A 27,104-nucleotide genomic window follows, 5' to 3' on the forward strand; every position below is an offset into this window, starting at 1 on the left:
CACAATAAATAAGTTTATTAATTTCATCAATCAACAATAACCCGATTACCCGTTCCCGTTATCCTCACTTTACATCCCTAAACACCTATCATAAGGGACCTAGCCTAAGGATCATCATCGGGATGGACACTACTGCTAGGGGGATTCCTTAGCAATAAATGTCCTAAAGGCAACCATGTGGGGAATGGAGTACACCGGTGAGCACATCGTTCACAACACCTGCAGGTTGCGAGCCTGCTAGCGTTCCACTGGACTGTCTAGAAGAGTCCGTGGTCGTCATCCATACTCCTCTAGATGACAGAATCAACAACATCAACATCGAGGCCTCTCATCATTTTATCACACATCACCTATTACATCTACCCATGTTTTACCCCCAACATTTTCGTAGATATAAAATACATATACAATGTAAATCATTGAAAACATGTATAACAATGTTCATCCAGCATAGATAGCAAGTATTCAGATAATATGCACACATAGCACGTAATTTATATAAAATACTTCATATCTATGTGTAAGCTGAAAGTAACTATGCACTCACCTGAAAGGTGGTGACTCAGCACTCGGACAGCGCTTCGATACTCTCAAAACGATTTTCCTTCGATAAAACCTAGTACCAATACCACTAGGGTTTAGTCTAACGATAACCGCGATAATTTAATTGGTCTGACTATTAATATCATTATATAAGCATTAATAACACTCAATATAACTCATAATAATAGCCGAAATAATTATTTTAAGGACCTAATAACATTCCTATAATTATTTGAAAGCTATATTAAAAATTGCGTAAGCGTAGCTCACTTACAACGAATTTTATCGAAAACCGGAACTAAATTGGAGTAGCGTTTCGAAACCGAAAGTCTCTTTTTCTCGGGACTCTGGGAGCCTCGGGGCTTCCCTCGGGTGCTAAGAGGTTTATCTAGGGCTTAGGGGTGGTTTGGGGTCTTAGAGAGAGAAAGAAACTAGAGAGAGAAGTGAAAAATGTGTGAAAAATGAAGCTGCCTTCGCTGCCTTTTTATAGCCTGCGAGGCCTCGGTACGTTGGGCGTACCTCGGACCTATGTGGGGCGTAGTGGCTCGGATAAGATCAACAGGTGGCAGTCTTCGAAGGGTGCGACGTGGCTCAAGCTGGACCGCAGGAGGCTGAAGTGCGCGAGGCGTTCCGACCTCACATGCGACACGTAAGGAGAACACTGGGCGTCCGAGAGGCGACGTGTCCTCCATCCGAAGCGAGCCGTGATCAGCAAGCGACAACTGGGATCTTGCCACGTCATCGTTCTAGCATCAGATTTCGCAAATTGCACTCTTAACTTCTAAAAATCATAACTTTCACATACGAGCTTCGTTTTCAACATTCTTTATATCCACGCGAAGGTGGGAGCGTACTCTACAACTTTCGTTTAGACTCCGTCGGCTAATTTTGACTCGATTTTAAATTTTATATTATTAACAGGCCGGGACATGATTGGTCCGTTAAATCCTCATAACTTCTTCATCCAACGTCCGTTTTCGCCCATCTTTTTCTCGTTACGCTACTTTTAACGAGATCTTCAATTCTTGTTTAGGTCGTGTCGGCTAAAAATCACTCGATCTAATATTCGAATTTCGAGCTGTACACTGCTAATCCGAAACTTCGAAAAATCATAATTTCTTCATACGAAGTCAGATTTGGGCGTTCTTTTTATCGATGTTCTTAGTTTAACATATTCTACGACTTTCGTTTAGATCGCTAAGGCTAAATCTCGCTCTATCGTAAATTCACTATTTACGCTTCCCGGTATCGTGTTGGTTCTGTCGCGAAACTTCGACGGGTCATAGCTTCTTCGTTATAACTCGGATTTCGGTGTTCTTTATATCCCCGGAATCCTTGTTTCGACCACTACAACATTATATAAAGATATCGGGCTTATCTCATACTCTAATTTTGACGCTTAATTTTATTCTTTATTAATTATACATTTATAATTAAATAAACACACATAATTCATATAATACTCAAATATTTTATCTTCATTACTTCAAAAAGAGTTACAATAGTTGACCTAGATTATTACATCGAAAAATATGCTTAGCCCTGAAACCTGGGCGTTACACCCAAAGACTCCGGAAACTTCTTGCTAAGCGCTAGAGAGACAAACGACGATTGGCACCCGAATCAAACAACACCTGAATTGGGATACCGTTCACATGGAACAATCCTAAGCAAGGCACATAATATATCAAAATAACAGCGACATAACATAAAAGCATAAAATAAGAAATCATACCCGTCACCACATCGGGTGCAGCGCGTGCCTCCTCGGCGGTTAGCTGAAATGCTCGGCTCCGAACCACTGGAGCCTCCACCTTGGCCTTCCAGCCATCCACAACCCGTGTTGTCGTTGAAGTCGGCGCCATTGCCGGCACCGCTGGTGCTGCTGTCAATCTAGGGCAATTGGCCTTTTTATGGCCCTTCTGATTGCAATGAAAGCAAATCAGGTCAGATATCTGAATCGCAAAAGTAGTGGTAGTACAATCTCTGCCAAAATGTCCAAGCTTGCCGCACTTATAGCAGCCTGAACCCAACCTAGTGCGACAAGCTCCCTCGTGTGACCGACCACATTTTCCACAACGGTCCCGCTCTGACTGGCCTTTCGGTCTACCATCGAATCCCTTAGGCTTCTTCCCCGAAGCCCCCATCGTCAGCCCCTCTGCTGCCTTCCTCTTTCGGATGTGCTCTAGATCAATCTCCCTTTCCCTAGCCCTGGAAATCATGGAATCCAGGGTAGGGCAAGCTGAGAAACTGACATGCTCTCGGATGTCAGCTCGTAACATGTCATGGTAGCGGGTCCTCTTCATGTCCTCATCACCCGCATACTGGGGCACCAGCAATGCCCTCTCCTAGAACTTGGCGGTGATCTCCGCCACAGTCTCTATAGTCTGTCTCATATCCAAGAACTCCCTGGTCAGCTGCTAATTCTCCACAGTTGGCATAAACTCCGCCCTGAATCTGGTCACAAAGTCTGCGCAGGTAATAGCCTCAATAGCCTAGGCTCCCAGAGAGTCACCAACCGACTCCCACCAATCTCTGGCCTTGTCTCTCAAACACCCTACAGCGAAACGGACCTTCGACCCTTCCAGGCAGAAGCTCGTCAGCTGCGCAGACTCGATGTTTGTGAGCCATCTCCTAGTAGCAATGGGGTCCTTCACCCCATGGAAATCTGGCGCACCACTCCTTCTGAAGTCCTTAAAGGACAGTGTGCGTGGCCCTGACTGGCTAATCGCCAAGTCACTCCTGAACGCCCTGAGGCGTTCCTCCATCAGCTCGATGATCCCTTCCTTGATCGACCCGAAGATAACCGACGTCGCATCAAGGATACCCCTCGTGATCTCGGACGTGATGAACTCGCGTAACCCATCATCCACATGCTCGGATCCTGCGCCCGAGCCCGATCCTGACCCAGATCCTAAACCTCCTGCTCCATGTTGCGTGACCACCATTCTGAAAATAAACATACGACTGTCAGGGTTACATGTACCTCTTAGAGGTCTTACACGCTTCCCAAGTTTCCAGGTTCCATCTAAGCCCTCCTTGATTCGAGTACGGGTCCTCTGCTTTCAGTAGTACGGGCCCATACTACCTTCCACATCTACCCGTACTTTCCTTAAGGATTGCTTCGACTTCGCCAAGTCCCTTTTACCGATACTCTTTCCATTGTTCTCATCCTAGGCTTCCCTAGGGCCCTCTCCGACCTACTCTCCGCCTTCAGCTTCACTAGGAGTCCCCACCACCTCCCCCTAACTAGCTTGCGGATACTGTTACATATCCGTTCCTTAGTTAGTTGAAGTTGGCCAGAACCCCCATAGCACAAAGCAAGCAGCATTCACGCATTGAGTAACCAAACCAGGTGTAACCTACACAGGCCATCCTACTGCTGACTAATCAGTCCTAGCATACGACTCACACCACAGGCACATAAGGCATCCTTCCTAGATCCTTAGCCCTAACCAGCATGCAATTCTCAGAATCATATATCAGGCACACAAGGCATCTTCCTAGATCCTTAGTCCTATTCTAGCATGCAGTTCTATGAATCAAACCATATAACATAACATAATAAGTATGTTATCACTAGGTTGACTTGTGTATGTAGTTCCCAATCCAACCTGCGTATTTTTGTTATTTTTTTTTGTTTTCATTATTTATACAAAATATTATTATTATTATTATTATTATTATTATTATTATTTAAAATATATTTTTTTCATTCGGATTATTTTTGTTTTATTTTTATTTTCATTTAGACTATCAATTATCAGTGTGTTGCTCTTTTTATTCTGACTATCTCTATATTATTTTTCCGTTCCGACTATCTCTGTGTTCTGTTCGAACTATTCATATATTATTTTTTCATTCAGACTATTAAAGTGATATCTCATCAAATCAATTTTTTAAAATAATAATAATAATAATAATAATAATAATAATAATAATAATAATAATAAAAGACAATAAAAAGATAAAAAAAAATGTCTAACTAAAAGGGGTTTAGAAAAACAAAAAAAGAAAATCTATAAATTATGATACAACAACACCCATTAATTTAATCTACTTCTCAGTCCCTGTCTCTGTGCAACCTCGATGATTTCGCTTCAAAATCATCCGCTTCTATATATCCCCCCCATTCTCCACCATGTTCTTCTCTTTCGCCTTCCATGGCCTCCCGCTTCTCATTTCGATCCTCATACAACCTGTAAGCTCTCTGTTTCTCCAATTTCATCACATTCATATGATGTTTGCTTCAATGTTACGCGTCTTCTTTCACAGAGCATTATTTGTTGTTCCTGATTTAGGTTTTCTTTTACCAGTTAAAACTCATTGATTTATCTCTCTATTTCACAGGGATTCCACTCGATCAGAAGACACAACCAGTTCCAGATTACCTAATTTCGCAAAGTTCAGCAAAAACCAGCAACTAAAGCGTAGCTCGCTCAAGAACAATCCACTTCGAGCTTGCGTTTCATCATCTCGTAACATCTCATTAAGTCGTTCATCATCAAAATCTCTATCATCAATTCCCTCTTCTGGTATCGATAATTTCATTCTTGAAGATGAACCTTCATTGGGTATTACAACACACACAAACGAATTCGAATTTAACCATGTTAATTGTCTTATATGGGTATTACATCATTCCGCCAGAAGCTTTTCCCTCGCTATTCAATCTCTAGATTTCGCTAAAACTGGCCCCGAGCTTTCAAATGCCTGGAACGGAATCGATGTAAATGCATGGCATAAACACACTGCATATCAGGTGACCTATAATCAAAAGATATAAAATATTATAAATTTAGGATCATTACTATATAAACCATAAATAGCCATATCATTGTTTTTACAGGTCGCAGTTTATGCTTTGCTCAAAGCTGCAATCGAAGTGGGATTTTCTCTTTCTCAGAAACGAAGCAACAGTCAAGTTTACGAAATGTAAATCTTCTGAATTTCGACGCATTCTTTGAACAACTTCTACAAGTTTATCCAATCTTTAAAACTGTAATCCTTTTCTACTTCAGTTTAACCTCAAAGACATCATTCCTTGGCGAATTCATAGAAACCCAGTTGAATTCAAAGCATCCGAAACTAATTCAATGGTTCAGAACAGTAGAACTTCCACGAATTACAGGATTATTCCTTCCACTATTCAAGAAATGGTCTGCGGAATATTCTGGAAGGTATGTAAAAAAATTTTTTTTTTTTTTTAATTAAACCAACAGATCAAATTGCATAATCTATAATAACATAAAGTTATTCAGTGGTGTTGCAGGGGTGATTCTTGCTGTAACTTGTTGTACTTCGATAACAAAATTGGGGTCACATCGTGTTTCTTGCCCTCAATTTACTGCATCGATTGATGATTCATTGGCTGAATTTAGGGATTTATCATGTGATCTTGTATCAGTAGATAAATTGCATAATTTATCAATCAAAGCAGGATTTGAAGAAGATTTTTTGTTACATTGTGGGAAAAAGGTTTTACCAAGTAAGAATATAGAGGATGTGGAATTTTGGATTGGACTCGTGAAGAAAAAACTTTCTTTAGCGTTTCATAGAGAAAGTGTTATAATACCTCAAGAAAACTTCATAGAAAAGGTCTGTTATGTTATGTATTATAATTGTGTTTATGTTTATGTTTATGTTTATGTTCACTTTTATGTGAAATTAGTTAGATAATTAAAGTGGTTTTGGTTTAATAATAATTATTTAGGTTGAAGAAACTACTTTAGCAACTCTTGGGATTTTTGCGTATTTGGGAAGAGAGACAAGATTGTATTTATCGGATATGAATATAAAAGAGATGGATGATCAAATTAAGGACTTTTTAAGGTAGATTTAAAAATGTGTTACTTTATTTTTGGGGCTAATTACAAGAATAATAAAAAAATGGGAAGGAAATACGATCACCTATTTCGCCAAATACCTTTTTTCTTGAAATTAATTTATTAGTGGGTCCTACTTAAATTTCATTTCGTGAAAATGAAATCATTCTTTTTGCAAAATTTATTTTTCGTGAGATATATTTTTTTACGTTGACCACTGAAAAAGTTAATTTCTTGAAATTATTTATCAATGGTCTCAACTAGAAAAATCTATAAAAAAAAAAATAGAAAAAAAAATACACAGTTTTTTTCTATGAAAGAAACAATTAATTTTTACATGAAAAAAATGTAGTGGCACTAAAAAATCAATTTCGCTAGAAATAAATAGGGTTTTATGCAGAAAAGTCCCATTATTTTTAGAATTTTTTTGAAAAAGTCTTAAATTTTGTTTTTTTAACAGAAAAGTTTTGATTATTTAACATTTCTCCCAACCAAATTTTTCTTAAGTAAATGGCAGATTATGTGAATTTATCAAAATAACGACACTTTTCTGTTAAAAAAATATTTAGGACTTTATCAAAAAAATTTCCAAAATAATGAGATTTTTATGCATAAAACCCAAAGAAATATGTATTTTGCGAAACATGTGATATTTTGTGATAAAAGTTGAAAAGTGGTCATTTTATGATATAATTTTTTTTTTGTTTTTTTGTTATTAGCCCAATATTTTTTTATTTATGATTAACAATCATGAAGATTTTGAACCTTGTGTAGTTACTTGGAGTGTGGTAGCTTGTATATCTATCCTGAATTTAACTCTCTAGCAAAGTATCAACTCTTCATTGAGGTTTGTTTAATAACACAATTTCTCATAAAAACTAAAAAATATTACATCTTAATGATTTCATCATCTATTTTTCAGGTAGTTATAGATGAAATTTCATGGCTTGATTTTTACGCCCCACTTAAATGCAAGTTCCAATATGATGGAAGAAGATCTAGAGAACATCAAACAGAAAAGGAGATAATTTTGTACACAGTTCTTACTGTTTGCTATGATGTTTTTTCTGGATTTGTACATTATACAACCTCTTCTCAAAAACCACTAAATTCTGATGTGCTTTCATTTTTGTCCCAAAGGTAGTATTATTTATACAAAAACAAATAAACTTATCATAACATGTTTTTATGTCACAAACTTATATATGATAAGTGATGTAATTTGTAGTCAAACTTTGTTGTCAAATTGCCTAGAGGAGTATTGGGCGACTTATGATAAGTCAGGGTAAGGTGTTGTTTTTTTTTTTTTTTTTTTTTTTTTTTTTTTTTTTTTACTTAATACAAATAAAACGACTTAATACAGAAAGAACAGCTTAATACATTATTTTTTTTCCCCTTTGCAGTGGAGTAATGAAATTTGGTGAAGGAGTTGAAAGAGTTGTGCCTGAATCATTTATGTTATTGGAAGCTCACTCAAAGCCGATTGAATTGATGAAAAGTGGGAATCATGAAGAGGTGTCTAGAGAGATTAAGGTATTAATTGTGCCCTAATTGAACTCATGAAATGTGACTTTTTCATTTTGTTAGTAAGAGATTATGATTTCTTGAAGGGTAAATGGCTAGAAATAGCAACATACTTTTCTCTTTTTTTACCAATATCAGCAATGTACTTTATTTATTTACTCAAGTATGTTGTTATTATCGGTAATAAATGTAAGTACATTGCTATTATGAGTTAAAAATACATAAAGTAGGTTGCTATTTTGGGTGAAAGATAAAGGTACATTGCCAATATTGGTAAAATGAGAGTAAAGTAGGTTGCTATTCTTTGTGATTTTTTCTTTGGTTGATTAAAACGTTAAATATTTTGGCAGAGTATAAGCTTATTAGCAGGAATCAACCATTTAAAGGTTGCCAGGAAAAGAAAGCGTTTGTATGAACGTTTACTTAGAAAGTCCACGGAGAAGGTCATATATGCCAGTAATGTAAGGCACTAATTCGGTTCGTGTCTTCCGAGGGAATTGGAATCCATGATTCCAACGGAATTGGAATCTGTGATTCCAACAGAATTGGAATTCATGATTCCAACGGAAATGGAATTCATGATTCCGGCGGAAATGGAATTCGTGATTCCAATGGAATTGGAATACATGGTTCCATTCCAGGACTTGTTTGGTTGCCAAATCGACGGAATGGAATTCAATTCCTTCAAATTCCATGTTTTATGGATTTCACCTTTCTTAGGGGGAGAGGCTAGAAGGAATTCAATTCCATTTCTTGCCAACGAAACATGTGACAGATTCCAATTCCTTTGACAGATTCCATTCCTTAAAAAAAACATTCGAATACTGACATGAACCATGATTTACAGATTGTTTGTATGGGTACTCAACTACTATTCATAGATGTGGGGGATGTTATTGGACTCCTTGTGAAGCAATTACGTGGCAAAAAGATTACAAATAGAGAAAAAAGGAAAATAAAAAGAACATTGAATGACATGGTGACACTTGTCCCTGTCACGATCCTAATGCTAATTCCTGTGTCGGCTGTCGGGCATGCAGCAATCTTAGCTGCAATCAACAAATACGTCCCATCATTGGTACATTTAATTTTTTTTAAATGTTTATTTTATGATAGTTAATTTCTTGTTTTGTTATGATAATAATCTTGTTGTATTATGTCCAATAGATTCCTTCCCCGTATTCATCTGAACGATTGAATTTGGTGAGACAACTAAAGAGAACTAAAAAAATGGAAGTGGGGTCATGGGTCATTAGAGAAACTAATGAAGAGAGTGAAGGAGGTAAAAGTTTTACAGTGGTTGTGCCATAGATACAATACAACAAAGGGAATGAAGAAAGATGATAGCTTGATAATAAGGCATAAATAAGAAGCAAGCTTCATGGTTTACTTGTATATAAGTAGATGGTTTTGGTGCATAAGTGTATGTAAATAAGTGCATGTCAAAGTTTTCTTAATCTTTTGTACATGTTTATTGAAGTTGCCATTGCTGTAAAAAAAAATGCATGTTGCTATTGTAAGTGATGAGAGGCCACCCAAGTATATTATAATTTGTTAAGAAAAAAGGATACTAATTATAAATGAACAAATTATAGAGAATAATAACTTTATTTTACTCGCTACCAAATACCAATATAGGCAAATGTATTTAAGTTTTTTACCCATAATAGGAACGCACTTGATAGAAGTTAGGCAATGTTGTAGAATCATGGTGGTTAAGGTAATAATAGAGGAGAAGGTGTAAGTTTTTATTTTTATTTTTATTTTTTCAAATCGGACATGACATCATTGAATTTTTGTTAGCTTTTTGTTATTAAAGGTTGATATAATTCTTCTAAGAATATGATATATTTTATATAAATATATAATTATGTGGTTTCACTTTTTTTTAAATACAAAAAATTATCGTCTTAAGTCATGTGTTGAAAAACGTTATGACCTCGTCATTAGACCTATCAGTAGGGCGGGTTTGGAACGAATCACCATTGATCCAAACCGTTTAAAATTTTTAAAAACATGACCTGTCTCGCTCCAATAACCGTCAGGGTTATAAATGAATACCCGACCCATTAACCCGACCCTTTTACAATATTAAAAATTCATTATTTTGATGTGTTCCACAAAATAATATTTATCAAAAAAGATAATATGTCTACTTAAACAAGTTATACATTACAATTTACATAGATATAGAGTTACATACTTAAGCGTTATATATATATATATATATATATATATATATATATATATATATATATATATATATATATATATATATATATATATATATATATATATATGGGGCAGATTAAGTGGAGCGAATCGAGAATGATCTATACCTAACACATTTAGGTGTTGTTTGTTTTTTTTAAAAAAAAAAAAAAAAAAAACCACTTCAGACCATTTATTGATGCGTCGCGCAGCACACACACGACACTTGGCTCTTCGCAGCTGTTTGTTTTTCAGAAGACTTCTGATTTAAAAATTGTTGCGCATGTGTTGCGTGGCGCAACACTAAACCAACTGCTTCAAACCTCTTCACGCCTTAGTTTAACTTACTGCACCAGTCTGCAGACGTTAAAAAACAAACATACTTTTTATTACATGTTGCAGCCATTTGTTCCATCTCTTATGCTACAGAGGATTGCAGAGGTGGTCCGCAGACTTCAGACATTTTCTCTTCCAAAAAACAAACAACACCTTAATAAAAGGGCAAACGGGTATGTGTCATAAACATGTTGGTTCATAAACGGGTACTAGTACAAAACTGAGCTTTATCCACACAAAAAACTCGTCATTATAGACATTTTATGTCAAGCTTTTTTTTAATAACATGAGAGGAAAGGTCGCGTCATTGAAAAGATAACTTATGACGTCGTTCAATTCTGGTGAGTATAACCCATAAAAACCCGTTATTATAGGTCAAACCCATCATTATATGCTATGATGTTTTTGGAGATATATCTATTTTATATTGATAACCATCATGAATAATAGTGATGCGGTTTTTCCCATAGTTATAAATGTTCATTTACAGTCACTGTTTATAAATATTATTTTGGCCATTGTAGACTTTCGGAGACACAAATATAATTAAGTTGTAAGGATAACTTATCTTTACTAACATGTTTAATGGTTTATCATTATTATTGTCTACGTACACCAACAAATAAAAAATCCAGATGTCACAAAAATGCTCTATATTAACATTTTATTTCTTTTATTATGATTATTGATCACTTTTAGTGACATGTTTAATATTATATCATGAATATTTTGAACGTTTACTCACTCACAAGGAATTAAATGACGAGCATAAAATACTTGTAGTGATGTGTTTTTTCATATAGAGTCATAAATGTTCATCTACGGTCACCGTTTATAAATATTATCGCGACAAATATAATTAAGCTGTAAAGAAAATTTCTCTTTCCTAACATTTTTAATGGTTTATCATTACTATTGTTTTTTTAGTGGGAGCCTAAAGTTATCGGAAGTTGAGTAACCAGTTGGGAGATAAGCACAATAAATTCAGGCGATGATTCAGTGTGGGCGGTCTGTCAGGGAGACAGACCATCTCGAGACTACAGATTTCAGACAGAGTAGATGTGATCATGATGCAAGGATTCGTTCATCTTCGGGTTTTAGAACCCTGTGAGGGATGATTTGGTTGCCTTGGAATCGCTAGGTTATGCTTGTGGTTGTGGCCGTGTTGCTCAAGTTGTTTGACGTGTCAGGAGTGGTAAGGAATGAACTGGCGGACGAAATCTAATTTAAGTGGGGGAGAGTTTTAACACCTCGTTTCGAAGACAAACCCTAACATCCAAAAATGTGTTTTAAGTATTATTTTATTCCGATACATATATATATATATATATATATATATATATATACACACACACACACACACATATAAGAGTTTAGTGAAAAAGTGTTTAATTGGCATTATAATTTCTTTAGGAGGTCTAAAGAGTGCTATCGGGTTCATGGTGTAAAGAATATTTGAACATAGGGCTATAGAATAATTAATTGGGCTCATTTTGTAGTTTTTGGGCTTATATTGAAAATATTTTGTAGAGGACGGGCTATTTGGGTAATTTGGATTTAATTTGAAAGAAAAAGAGAAGAAAGGGTTGAATATGTCCTAATTGAGATTTTAGAGGTTAAAAGGGTAATTTCGGGATTGGCTTTGCAAAGAATTTCGAAATTAAGGACTGTTTGGTAAATTATGGTACTTAAGTTGAAAAGAATTGACATGGAGGGGCTAAAGGTGTCAATATGGCCAAATGTTTGAGATGGGAGGGATGCATATAACCGTCAACCCCGTCCCATAACTAGGGATGAGCAACGGGCCAAACCCGGACCAGACTGGCCCGAAGACCGAAAATCGTGAATTTTCTTACCCGAAAACCGAACCGTTTTTGGATGTACGGGTTCGGGTTCGGTCCGGTCCGGTCTCGGGTACTAAACCGGGTTTCGGGTTTTGGACCGAACTAGGCTTTGAAATTGGTACAATATGGGACTTTACTTAGATCACGTGCAAATGAGGTGTCTACAAAAAAATACAAACCTTATTAACATTTGGAACAAATAAAAGTTACACTATTTAGCACAAAAACTACACTTTTTATAAAAAAATGCATGTTTTAACAAAAAAGAAACAACATTGTTAATAAAAAAAACTGCATTTTAACAGCTTTTTTGTGTAAAAAACAATAAAAAACAGCATTATTTATAAAAAAACTGCATGTTTTTATAAAAAAAATTTGCATGTTTGAACAAAAAATAGCATGCTAGATACATTTTTTCATGTAAAGTGATAGGAACAAACGTTGATCAAGATCTATAAATAATGTTACAATAAAAACATCAAGTTTTATACATAATGTTATATATAACATTAACTAATAATTCAATATCCTTATCTATATATTTTAAGGAGAAATTTTTTTTCGGTACGGTCCAGGTTAAATCCCGTATTCCGGGTACGGTCCGGTCCAAACCCGTAACCCGATTAGCGGTAAAAACAAAACCCGAAAACCGGCCCATTAATATGTATATTCGGTCCGGTCCGGTCCAACGGGTCATATGCTCATCCCTACCCATAACCCTAACCCTAATGAGTCTTCCAGCCTCCACCCTCACTACTCTCGTTCCAGCCACCGCCGCCGATTGCGTCGCCACCATGGGCCACCGGACGTTGTAGTGTTGCCTTTGCTGTCGGCATAGACGAAATACTTTGCACCCGACGAAATGTTAAGCGGGGGTTGTCATGAGGATTCGTCAAGACCAAGGAGGGATGCTGCCAAACCCTAGTCGCCATTGTTCTCGGTTGAAGATGCATAACCTTATTCCATCCCCAACCGTTGCCGACTGCCGTTGTGAACAACTGATGCCGCCATCTCCATTTCTTGCGGCTACCTTTACTTCCGGTGAGATCAAGTAGCCACCATGAGCACATCCGCTTCCACCATCCTTTCTTCTTCTTATTTTCATTTCTGTCACCAACCTCAGCTGCACACGGTAGTTGCCGTTGCTATCCCATCACCACTTCGCTTCTGACCTCGTCCCGCAATAGCTAGTCCTTCGCTGCCGCTGCCTGTACAATTCTTCTGTTGCTCCGGTCATCATCCATCACCGCCTGCCGCCGCAAGGAAGCTGAGTCGTGTACGTGTTCAGCACGTGTTTATGAGTGTGTGCGTGTGTTTGCTCGGTTGGGAATCAAGAGAATCCACCACCACCACCGTGAGGTGGTTGCTGTTACCCTCTACCACCGCCTTCCGCCACAAGTATGGCTGAGTGGTTGTGTGTATTTTATTGTGTGTGTTTATTTTGGATAACTAATTTTTAGCTTATTAGCTTATTGCTTATTTGCTTATTGTTGTGAGAATAAACATTTTTTTAAAATTTGTTTGGATTAGTTTATTGCAGTGGGAATAAGCAATAAGCAATAAGCATTTACGTGTTTGGCAAAATAAAACAGCTTATATGAGTAAAATGACCAATAAGCAATAAGCATTCCCCCATTGCTTATTAAAATCAGCTTATTTTGCTTATTCCTACCGCAATAAGTTGATTTTTAAAGACTACTATCCAAACACTTAAATTTGCTTATTACGGTGGGATTAAGCAATAAGCAATAAGCAACCTATTTTTTCCCTATCCAAACACCCCATACGTTGTATGTATGTTGTTAATTTGGCCGGAAAAACACCCCATAAGGGTAAAAAGGTCCAAATAGCAAAGATCTATCCCACCAGCAACATAGAGAGCATAGCAGACCACAACAAAAGCAAACAGAAGCAAACAGATGAACAGAGGGAGAAAACCTCAGTCAACAAGCACCACTCCAAAAAATGCAAAGCATGGGCAAAATGGTCAAGAAACCAATAAAACCCACCAACATTTAGAAAGCAATCAGCAACCAGGAGCACAAATAGAACCAGAGAAGATCAAGAAAGTATGTCAGCAACTCCAAAGAACACGGGAGAAACGGATCAAGAAACCACCACACAGATGCAAGACAAAACTTGGGGAAAAATTGTCAAAGGGATGAACTTATCTCAGCATCAGACAACATTCTGATCCAGGATCCAAAAAAAAAAAGCAAACTATCTAAATCATGACAGAACCCTAAACAACCGGTCTAATCACAATTGCATCAAAGGTCTCAATGTATAAATAGACCCATATGAATACCAGAAATGAAGATCCAATTAAGAAACAACCAAAAACTGAATTCACACATAATTGAAAAAAACTTACATATAAAAAAAACTAAACATGAGAAAGAAAAACATACACCAGCAAGACTAGTCTAAAATTTTTATTTTCGATCTATGAATATACAGATAACATTCCATACACATAATGTACATAGTAGCCAAACCACAAATAAATTTTAAAATCCACGCCAAACCACAAATGAGTTTTAAAATCTACGCCAGGTACTAAACAAAAAATTGGGTTGGGATAGATGAGGCCTGCATATTTCACTATTTAATATCCTTATCACTTTTGAAATTCATGCACTTTGCAAAAAACAGGTATGATACACTCAAAAACTTATCATGAATAAAATTTAAAATTTAAAGCTTAATAGATATTGATAAAAAAAATGTAAGATAATTACCATTGATTCCATTGATTATGTACTTAATTTCTATTTATTCATTTTTTAACCCTCGTCGTCTGTGCTCAAATTTTCACACGATTGATGTTTTAAATTTGAAAACTATCTCTAGTCTTGCTGTAGCCTTTAGAATATACCCTCAAAATTAAAGATATCGTAAACCCTTTCCCTTTCATCTTTGGCACGGACAATCAACAACACATTCAAAGGTAACTTCCAAATAAGAAAATAAAAATTCTTTACATGTAAGTAGAACTAAAAATCTGAAACAGTGTTGATATTGAAAACCTCAAATTGTTTTGACAAAATACCATAAACCTAAATTTGGTTTCAATAAACTTGATTTTAGTTAACTAAAACACAAGAACTTAAGAATTATTACCTCAAATCAATGTAAGATTCAAGATCATTATGCATTCCTTCTATCCTTCACACTTCGACAGATGCAATAGCACTAAACGAGTACCAGGAGAGCCGATGACGACTCTTTTTTTCCGCTATTGGTCTCTTGTCCCTGTCTCTCCTTTTTTTCATTGTCCTGTTTTCTCTATTAAGAACCAAATGGGTGTTTTTCTATAACAGAAAAATGTAGTTCAATTGTATAGAATGGGAGTAGGTAAGGCTTGGTATATATCATGTATATATATTGGATTAACGATGATGAAATCTTTGGCGGGAAAAGTTTCGCCTTCCATTAAAAACTATCGAAAACATTAAGGTAGATAATAAGATTTGTGAAGCATCTATTATATCTATAATTATTAAGAGGTTATTCTTGTCTAATTCATATTAATTTCATTATACACTGTTATCATCAATAATTCAGTATACTCCTTATTAGACTATTCTCATTTATCCATTGTTATATTGTTTGCTTTTATCCCTCTTAGTAAAATTTATCTTCATATGCTATGAGGGTAATCTTATGGATGTGTAAAAAATTCCTTTCATTCATATTAGTTTTTAAGGATAATGACCTGAAAGGGTAACATAGTTTATATCGTGTACACAGTTGGAGCTATTTTGGCTTGACCTAATTGCTTGGCTAGTCCATAAAATACATTTAATTCAAATTAAGTTTGGGTGATCGTTGAAAGGCATAGCTTATCCATGGTCGTTGAAATATTCTCCTTTAATGCAAGTATTATTTTGTCACTTATATTTGCTTCCCCCACATGATTGTCAAATAAACTAAAGGTTAACTAAATGTCATGTTTTGGATGAAGATGAAGTGATGAATGATAATCTTATATGTGGAATTGAAGCAACGATTTGAATAATTACAGTGCCAACTTATAAACTATTCTTCTATAATTGTGTTATAACCACAATATTGAGGTTTTTCACACCTTTTCTTGATCTTGTTTGTTATGATTGAACAACAATGTTTAATATTATGATGTGCCTTTTGTATGGATTTTTGTATGGGTTATAATTTGGTGGATGATAATCTCAAGAAATTAACGTTATTATATAGGAATGTTGGTATAGTTTTATGTAAAAAAATTATGTACTGTGCAAAAGAAGCAGCCATATACCTTCTTTCAATCAGGTGGACATCAATAACATATACACTTTGAATTAGAAATTATACTAAGAAGGACCTCTATAATCTCATCATGTTGGTTTTTACATGTTTTTTCTGTTTGGTCTACATCTTTAAAATATCTATGTTGCAATTGTCCATGAGTATTATGTTTGTTCAATTAAATGGTTTTCAGAAGATAAAATGTTTGTTTGTTATCCTTTTTTGGTTTTTAATTGGTTCGTGTAGGTAATCAAGCCTTTTTCAAATCATTTAGAATAAAGATGATGAATGATCATTGACCACAAGAACCGATACAACAGGTACAAGCACAAACAAGGGGGGAAAAGAACAACAAAAGTCTACAGAGCCATAATAAGTTGACTTCAACATTCTTTGTTAGCATTGTAGCGATAGACAAAAAAAAAGTTTGCCAACTTATGGTTGACTATCAAGTATCAAGGTTTTTTTATCTAATACACATTAAATGTGTTTTCATTTAGTCAATATATGTTACTAATAATTATAATTTGTTGAAACAAAAACAGAACAACTGGAATATCCGTGATGATAAACGCAAAGCCAATGTGCTTATGGCTTGCAACCATAAGTGGAGATCATTCAAGTATTGGCTTAAAAGGGATTTCTTGGCCAATGAGGATTAACTAGATCCACTTGAAACCTACTCATACTGGAGAAGGCTGCATTGCAAAAGTTTAAGGAGAGAATTTAGGAATAATTACAAGAATGATGTTGTCTAAAAGTGTACAGGGTTAGTTGTTAATCTTTATAACATCATACTTTTGTTAACTTCAACTTTTTTGAACTGTTAGACAAAAAAATTGATTATTTGTTGTGTTTCTTTTTCAGTGAGGATTAAGGGTAGCTGCTACACATGATTATAGGACAGTTCCTCTGCCATGTAATCATAGTTTCTTTTTTGAAAATTTTTATGTAGTAAGAAATGACAAATCAAGAAGTTTTTTGTGACACTCAGATATGTTTATATCAATGAAAATAATGCTTGGTTATTTATCATGTCTACATTAACATAACTTGTTCATTAGAGCATACTCTTTGTATTGAATGTGTCGGATATAAGTCTCCGTTTCTTTATATTTGTGCCGGTGGTTAATCGTAACATAGTGTATTTTCAAATGTATGTCCAATAGTTATTTCCACAAAAAAGTTTCATAAAAAAATCATTGTTCTTTATATGACCTGGTGAACCTGTGCATATTTAATCATTATATGACCCGGTTTTTGGGATTGAAATCGGGCTCTTATCTCCTTATACAACACGGTTTTGTGTGGTAGAAGCATGACCTAATCTCCCTTGTGGCCCAGTTTTGTGTCTTCTATTCTCCCCATATGTCCTGTTTCTTTATAAACAGCCGTGTTCTTTACAAACTAATAGGTCCCGATTTTTAAACCGGGTTCTATTTCTTTTCTCACATAGGACTCACTGACTTTAAGTCCCAGTTCAAAACCGAGTTCTTTAATTGATTTAACTGGGTCCTATGTGTTTTTTTGTAGTAGTACCTAAAGCCGTTGTCAACAGTTTTTGGATCACAAAAGGCTCCTCTGTTTCACCATCTGTTCGATAAAATGCCCAACTGAAACCACTGCCGAACAATCTTCTAATTTGCTTAAGGGTTTTCTAGCAAAGTTGTGCCCGGTTTGTGACTTTACCATAATTTTTTCCATCTTTAATTGTTTGTTTCTTTACTTGTCTAAAAATTTACTCAATATACCCTATATATATATATATATATATATATATATATATATATATATATATATATATATATATATATATATTTCTGTAGGAGTGAGGGGATTCGTGGAGGTAAAAGAGTATGGTGTTCCAGATATAGTGAAATCAATGTCTTGATGTGGGGAAAACATGTGTGGGAGTTGGAAGAGAATACACGGTATTGAATGACACATTACAGTCAAAATTGTGGTTGCTTACAATCAAATTTTATATAATTACATTTTTGGGAGAATTATGTTTACTTTATTTATTGTACTTTGTATACAGGGTTATTATGTGTTTGATGTTTGCAGTTGAAGTTCATGTTGCTAAGCCTATTGTTGTTCAACCAAAGTCTAATCCAATAAAATAAACTTCATTTGTAGGTAAATAGGAAACTTTATACATGAAAATCTTTATATTTTCTTATGAATTTGTTGTAAAATGAAGAAATAATGATTGTGGGATCCAATTATTTTGTAATATTTCATATATGATCAAAATTTCCAGTCTTTTTGAAGTACTTGGTTCAAGATCATATATTTACTCTTTCAAACCAAAGGGCTTGTAGCCTAGCGGTATCAAGTGGTGTCCTCCCTCTTTGAGGTCGAGGGTTCAAGTCCTGTCGTGGACATAGGTGAAATTGGTGTTGTTAGCTTAGGAGTAGATTAGATTGTCGGTTCAAAAAAAAAAAACTCTTTTAAAAAAAATTTGTTAAAATGTTGATCTTTTATTTATTAATTTGTGGTGAAATGGAAAAATAAAGTTTATGCATATTAGAAAATTGTTTTAATTTAAAAAAAAAAAGTGATCGAAATTTGCAATCTGTTCAAAAAAAAAAAATTGTGGATGAAATGGAAAATATGATATTTTTTTTACTGATACGTAAGTATAAACCCTTTTAAAATGAAAATTATGATTTTTTTTACTGATTTGTGTGTAAAATAGAAAAAAACTTACCCACATCAAAAAATTGTTGTAGTCTTGGACATATGATCAAATTTTACATATTTTTTTAAATGACTCAAAAATATTGTTTTTTTTTTTTAAGGTAAAATGAGAGTTTAGGATTAGAGCTTCACAAGAGCATGAAACCCAACCTTAAATTAGTTATCGGTCATTCCTATAATCTTCTTTTTGCTAAAAAAAGGAAAAAAAAAAAACAATAATATATTTTCAATAATTTTACTGATATGGAAGTTGGTATCTGATTAATAAAGGCAGTTGGTTATCACAATGATGCAACAATTGAGTTCATTGTTGGTACTCTCCATCGTACTAAACACTTTCTAAGTTTTGCATTTACCTCGAAGATGAACAAAATACCAAAAATAAAAACAAACGGTATTTTTGTAAAAAATACTTAAACTTAATATAGAATATGTATATGATTGATTAGTGGAATTGTAAAACTCACCCATGTGATACAAGAAATAACAATGTACTATGATTGATTTGTGTATTATAGCAAATTTTAAAAAAAATTATAACATCTTACAGCTGGAAATGATGGAACAAATCACCAATAACACAGAGCTGACCAATCTAAAATGCTTACGCCTCTCCATCATAACAGTTAACTGCTGTAATGCTATATTAAAAAATTTACTTTTGCTTCTTTTTGTAACTGATTTTACATGTAATTTACTAAAGAAGATTCAAAATCTGCATGAAGATGGCGCAGGGAATTTCCACTAGTTTAAACTAAAAATATGTTATTGTTATGTTTATTTACAAGTGTTTTTGATTTACAGTTTTTATATGATGTAAGATAAAAGTGGAAACATAGAAAAATGTCAAACACAACTATTAATAATGAACTATTAAAATATTATTTAAAGTTTGTATATAACAATAATACCTGTCATAGTTTTCTCTTTAGGTTTTATGTTTTTACTATTCTGTTTTTTATTTAATCTAAACTTGAAAATATGTTATATTTTATGTTTGTTTGAAAGTGTTTCAAATGTTTATATGATGGCAAGATAAAAGTGGAAACATATGGAAAATAAAATTATTAATCATTTTATTAAAGTTTATATATATTAATATAATCTTGTACTTATTGGTTATATTTTTAATCGTAATAACATTAGTTAATCATCAGTAGAGAATCAAATTTAGTGTTTTTATAATTTTATATTGTTTGCTGCAGATATCATCTAGAGAATATTTTAAAACTGTTATTAAGTATGGGGAAATTGAGATAAGCAACTAAGATGATATAGTTGATACAATTAATTAATTTTAGACTCCCAAATTTTAAGATCAAGACTAAAAAATATGATGCTGAAATGTAAGGCTGTCGAACGGGTAAAATTTTTGGGTTTCGGGTAAAACGGGTTGGATAGAACGGGTATTTCCTTAAGAAAATAATACCCGATACCCGACCTATATTGTAATTCGGGTTTCGGGTATTCGGGTTTAAGGTCGGGTCGGGTAATTGTCAGGTATATCTGGAAATTTCTTAAATGACACTTATTGATTTTATTTTTATTTTTTTTACATGTTGGTTGGTTTAATAAATAATTGGGTAGGAAAATACTTCATACAATTAACAAGTACATATATAATAACAATACAAATAATTATAATATGTTATGTATTTTTTTAATTCCATTCCAAATTCTTGATTAAAAAAACCATGAATATGTTTAGCATGGAATAGTAAGTCTGAACACAACAAAAAAATCTAAACGCAACCCAACTAAACAATAAAAGTCTAAACATAACAAAAAAGTAAAATTCAAAATTCATAACCCAACTCCAAACATAAAAGTCTAAACATAACAAAAAGAGTAAAATTCATAAGTGATAACCCAACTCGAAACATAAAAGACTAAACATAACAAAAAAAAAAAAAGGCATGCATCTTCACGTTGCCCTATTAATTTCCATATCCAATCCGAGCTCTAATTAGACGTGCCAACTTCTCTCAATCCTATACAAATAGTATAAGCATTAAAAGGACAAAACATAACATGTGCAAATATTAAAAAATATTAAACATAAACAACTACATTTATCAAATTTTTGTAGGTTTTCCCAATCTTGTTCAAAATCGATGTTGTCACTTATACCACCCTAAAGCCAATCTTGGGTAAAAATTATACTTTCAACAATCTTAGGAGTCAAAGAACTCCTATACGGATCCAAAACTCTCCCGCTAGTGCTAAAAACATATTCTGAAGCCACTGTTAAGACGGAAATGACAAACAAATCTTTAGCCATCAAGGATAGAATCGGAAATCTTTGACTATTCACTTTCTACCACTCTAAAATGTTAAACATTGATGAATCTTCTTCAACACTTTCTTTCAAATACTTTTCTAACTCGCCAATTGATTCAACTATGTTTGTTTTCATCTTTTCCCTTAGTTTATTTCTCAATGGTGGTTTTGGTGTCGTAGCATCTGGATTTTGGCGTTTCCCTAAAATCGGTGATGAATTATTAGACTCGGTAGTACTAGAAGTAGTACTTGGAGAATGAATTCTAATGTAATTATTATATAATTCATACATAGAATCCATAATATATTTCTTTTTCTCCTCCATCTTTTCTTTTCCATAACGATCATCAAGTAGTATAACCAAATATTTTACTTTGTTTCTCAGGTCAATAATCAAAGCAAAGTAGAGCAACAAATTCATTTTTTCTACGTCGCCAAAATACTTATCAAACTTTACTCTCATTGCCAATGCAATATCACAAAGGCTGGCATCGGAAATAGCATCATCTAAGAGTGTACAAATGGAATAAATATTTTCAATGCACGTGTTTGATGTCACGTATAGTGTCCCGGAAATCCTTTCAGTAACATCACAAAATGGTTTTAAAAAACGGCACAAATGTCTAACATGTTCCCAATCGCTCGGTGAAGGAATCGATAAACCCGCCTTTTCAATGTCGGAACGAAACTCATATTCCTCTAGATCATATCTCTCAAAAGTTTTTTCATAACCTTGGGCAATATTCAACATACGATAAGTAGAGTTCCTTCTTGTTGGAACATCTCTTACCAAGTTTTTCGTTGTACCTGGATCAACAAGCTTAGCAAACTTGGTGAATTTGCCAATTCACGAAGGTGATTGCCTAATCCACTTTACCGCCCATCCAATTATCTCAACCGGCTTATCAACCTTTTTAATACCATCTTGCACCACCAACTTTAAAATGTGGGCAACACATCTCATGTGTGTCCATTTCCCATTTAAGAGACACTTGTTGGAATTTTGAAAGATTTTTTTTAAACTCAATTGTCACGTCATTAGCACTTGCATTGTCAACGGAAATTGTGAAAACATTTTTTATTCCCCGATTTATTAAACATTTCTCAGCCACTAATCCAATATCAACCCTACGATGACTCTCTTGAGGACAAAAACTCAACACTTTTTTTTTTCAATTTCCATTCATTGTCTATAAACTGGACGGTGAGACACATATAACTTGATTGTTGTGTAGAAGTCCAAGTATCGGTGGTCAAACAAATCCTACCAACGTTTTTTTTAATAAAAGCTTGAAGTTTTTCTTTTACTTCTTGAAACAATTGGTAGGTATCGGAGAAACCGATGTCGTGCTATGACTGTTCATGACTTCAGCTTCAATGTCGTAATCATATTCCCTTTGTGAGTTTGCGTCGACTGTCGAGTCGTCGTTCATAGGAAGGAAACGAAGGGTTTTTTTTTGAAGTGTGCATACATTGTATATTTGGTATTATTTAAAAAAACGAATTCGGTTATTTGGGTATACCCGAAAATAAATATTCGTACCTTAAACCCGACCTATATTATTATCGGGTTAACCTATTACCCGAATGTTCATATTCGTTACCCGTTCTACCCGACCCATTCCACCCGAATTCGGAACTGGTCGGATGGTAGAACGGGTTTCGGGTTTTTTCCACAGGCCTACTGAAATGGTAAACATTTGGATCAAAGAATTAAACATGAAAGATGATTATTGTCCATAAATTTGAAACATTTTTTAGTTCATAGAATTAAAAATTTAAACATCAAAGATGATTATTGTTCATAGAATTGAAACGTTTTTTAGTTATAGAATTAAAACAGTAAAACATAACAATTTTTGTTAAATTTAAAAAAAAAAAATTTAACGAATTTTTTAATAAGAAACAATAAATATATTTATTTTAACCCAGAAACAACTTACATACGTAATAACCTCACTAAATATTAAGAAAATATTATCCCAAAAACAACTTTTATGTTTATTTTCTTTATTTAATTTATCATACAAAAATATTTATGATTTATGATTCTGATATAATTCTCCCAACTATATTTCATCCATATCAAATAATACTCTTGAGAAAACTAATAAATAAACAATGCAATCAAAATTAAATAAAATAAAAATTAAAAGTCAAATAAAATGATGATTACAAGTACATAAAGTGGCTAATAATCCTACATAATATATTCATATGAAAATAAAGAAAATGTTATATTTGAATAAATAAAATAAAATAATAATATTATTGAATTTTCACATGCATGGTTTAATGAAGAGTGTATAAATAACAAAAAAAAATTACAATTTCAAGTAAGTTCTTATTAAGAGTTAAGTGTTTAAGTATATTATGTTATATAAAATAAAGGAAATGAAAACTTTGAGAAACTTACATCTTTCTTTTTTAACTTCAATTTTTAACGATATTCACATAGTTTTCTGAAAATATATAAATCGTCAAAAAGTTATATTGTTAAAATGAAAATAATAAATATATATAAATGGCAAATAAGTTATATGGTTAAAATTAACATCAAAATTATAATATTCTAAAATACAAAATGTTAGACAAAATTCACAAATGGTCAATATTGTTACAAAATAACACAAATGTATTCCTTATGGAAAATATAACGCCCCATTTCTGGTATGTAATTTAAATATAGTATTTTCCCTTCTTATGAGGAACTCAACGAGTCAGTAGCCCGACTCGACGAGTAGAGACGGGATTTGCACGCGTTTTTAGTGGGCGACTCGACGAGTCCATTTCCCGAACTCGGCGAGTCTGCCAGTCTAGGTGAAACCCTAAATCCTAGGGTTTGTACCCTATTTAAACGTCATTATAGCCTCCCACCCCAGCCTCCAGCACCTCCAGAGCATTACTTTGTAAGCCTTAGTCCCCATTGTTGAGCTTGAGTGTTTTGTGCTAGCTTGGGAGTTGTAGAAGAAAAGAAAGGAAAGAAGACCAATAGAAGAGAAAGGAGATCCAGAATCTAGCTTCCATTTGCTACATATTCTGGTAATAAAGTTATCACCTTGCTTATTCTTCCATTAAACCCTCTTTTATGCTTTTTTATGGTTCTCTTGGAACTTTATATGATTCGAACTCGAGAATTGAACTCTCCTTAGGATGGAAACCATAGATTTGGATGTTATTAAGCTCTAGGAGCTCAATGTAGCTACCTTTATGCAGATATAGCCTTCTTCCAAACCCTAAGTGCTTATTGTTGGATGAATTTTGGTGTTTAAGCCCCCATTCTCTTGTGCATGCACGTGAATTTGGAAACTTTACGTATAAAACTAGCCCTGGAAGCCCAGATCTATGAACCGGATGCACTGAAATAGACTAGAATCGACTGTATAGTAATGGCATGCATGAGACTCGACGAGTCTACGCCATGACTCGGCGAGTCCAAGGCAATCTTCTTGCATCAGGAACAGACTCGACGAGTTGTTCATACAATTTGGCGAGTCACAGTCTGGACGTGTTCATGCGATTAAGGAGAACTCGACGATTTGTTCATACAACTCGGCGAGTCGGATGAAGTTAGACTCGACGTTAGCATCAAAGAAGAACTCGTCGAGTCTTTGCCAAACTCGACGAGTTGAAGCGAGAAGAGGATTAGAAAGGAAGTTAGGGACTCAGCGAGTTGACGGCCCAACTCGGCGAGTCTGGTCAACTGAAAGTTGACTTTGACCAGGGGTAAAATAGTCATTTTACTCTGAGAGTGGTTATCAGTATTTGATCCAGTGTTTATGGGATTTGTAGCCGGGGAGTTCCGGAGAAGCAGTCAGCCAGTTTCAGATTTAGCATCTCAGCAGCCAGCGTTACGAGGTGAGTTTCCTTCTAGTAGGAACGGGTCTACGGCCACAATGCCGACCCATTTAGTTAGCAGTAGTTCCAGACTTCGGTCGATGCAGTATTTTAGTGTGCTTGATGTCTTTGTGATTCAATCATGTCTTGTGTTATGTGTTCCGGACTTCGGTTCGATGCAGTATGTAGTATATGTGTTTATGATAGTAGATATGATTATGATATGCTATGTTCAGTCAGTTTCCGGACTTCGGTCGGATACAGAGGGCAAGGTCCTAGTTAGTTCCAGACTTCGGTCCGATGCAGTTTCCATACATCGGTCCGATGCAGAGGGCAAGGCCCTGGTTAGTTCCGGACTTCAGTCCGATGTAGTTTCTGGACTACGGTCCGATGCAGGGGGCAAGGCCCTGGTTAGTTCCGGACTTCGGTCCGATGCAGTTTCCGGTCTATGGTACGATGCAGGGGGCAAGGCCCTCGTTAGTTATGGACGTCGGTCCGATGTAGTTTTCGGACTTCGGTCTGATGCAGTGGGCAAGGCCCAATACATGTTTATATGTTATTGTATGGTATGTGGTAGCTTGGGGGAGCTCACTAAGCTTTGTGCTTATGGTTTCAGGTTTTGGTTTTAGGTACTTCCGCTAGTAAGGGGAAGAGCTCAGGATGATGGCATGGCACACACCACAGCTTTAGTTTATCCTGGGAGTTTATTTTGATATTTTTTTATATGTTTTGACAACATTTGAACTGATACATTCGCTTTTACAGTTTGAGATATGCGATTCGTGGTTTTGCTAAATTTAGATGATTTTATGCTTTGATAATGTTTTAAAAAAAATCGGTTGTATTTTTGGGATGTTTCAAGTTGGTATCAGAGCCTTGGTTTGAGGGATTCGGGCACACTTTCGAGTGTGATTGCACTCAAACTAAGGAAATGGTAAAAATATTTTCAAAAGAAAAATGCTTTCGAAAGAATTATTGAGAAAGAAACTGAAAAAGAAAAGAGTTTTTGAAAAAGAGAAAGGTGTGTGGTGCATGCGATCAACCGAGCTCAAGTAAGTACTCCCAAATTACCCATACACGTTTATGTTATAATTATCAGTTTCAGTTTGAGTAGAACAACATGCTAGAATAGGACTAAGGATCTAGGAGGATGCCTTATCTGCCTGTTATATGTGTTTCAGCTTTATGAGAATTGCATGCTAGTATGTAATAGACAGTAATAGGATAGCCTGTTTAGGTTATGCCTGATAGTATGAGCTTAGCATTGTATACTAGTGTAGTTTCTTGATATGAGGACAGACTTGCCTGAGTAGTTTCCTGTGTCTGAATGCTGCTTTCTTTGTGCTTTGTGGGACTCTGAGTGACGAGAGTTAACTATTATGTGGGTACATTAAGTCACATACAATCAGGGTTGAATAATCTCAGGGTGCTGGATTTGACCCTAGTGCGCAGATCTTGTTTGAGTCCTAACCGTTGTAGGGATGAGTCCCTTACTCGAAGGATTGTCTGAGCCTCGTTGCATATGATGGTATCCATGTGGTGGCTAAATGGCATTACAATGAGGCCTTCAGCAACTGAGGCTTGGTTTTTAGGAGAGTCAGAGATTTCCCTAGGGCAAGCCTAGGATGAGAGTAGCAGAGATCAGTAGCAGTAGAAGTGACTTGGTGGAGTCATGGTAGTTCTTGAGGAAAGTACAGATAGATGTGGAAGGTAGTATGGGCCCGTACTACTA

The 27,104-nt window shown here is 34.9% G+C and overlaps 1 protein-coding gene across 1 annotated transcript; it reads left to right on the forward strand.

Annotated features, from left to right (window-relative positions):
* Positions 1-4,613: 4,613 nt before the first annotated feature.
* Positions 4,614-9,434, forward strand: LOC145102987 (uncharacterized). Its single transcript, XM_079040515.1, has 13 exons — positions 4,614-4,744; positions 4,894-5,305; positions 5,393-5,478; positions 5,565-5,723; positions 5,805-6,141; positions 6,257-6,375; positions 7,143-7,215; positions 7,291-7,508; positions 7,597-7,653; positions 7,772-7,901; positions 8,243-8,353; positions 8,740-8,970; positions 9,060-9,434. Exons 1-13 carry the CDS (start codon positions 4,707-4,709, stop codon positions 9,201-9,203), a joined length of 2,115 nt encoding a protein of 704 aa, XP_078896641.1. The 5' UTR covers positions 4,614-4,706; the 3' UTR covers positions 9,204-9,434.
* Positions 9,435-27,104: the final 17,670 nt, after the last annotated feature.

Source organism: Lactuca serriola, chromosome 4, assembly GCF_051521515.1.
Source record: "Lactuca serriola cultivar US96UC23 chromosome 4, Lser_US96UC23_V15, whole genome shotgun sequence".
NCBI lineage: Eukaryota > Viridiplantae > Streptophyta > Magnoliopsida > Asterales > Asteraceae > Lactuca > Lactuca serriola.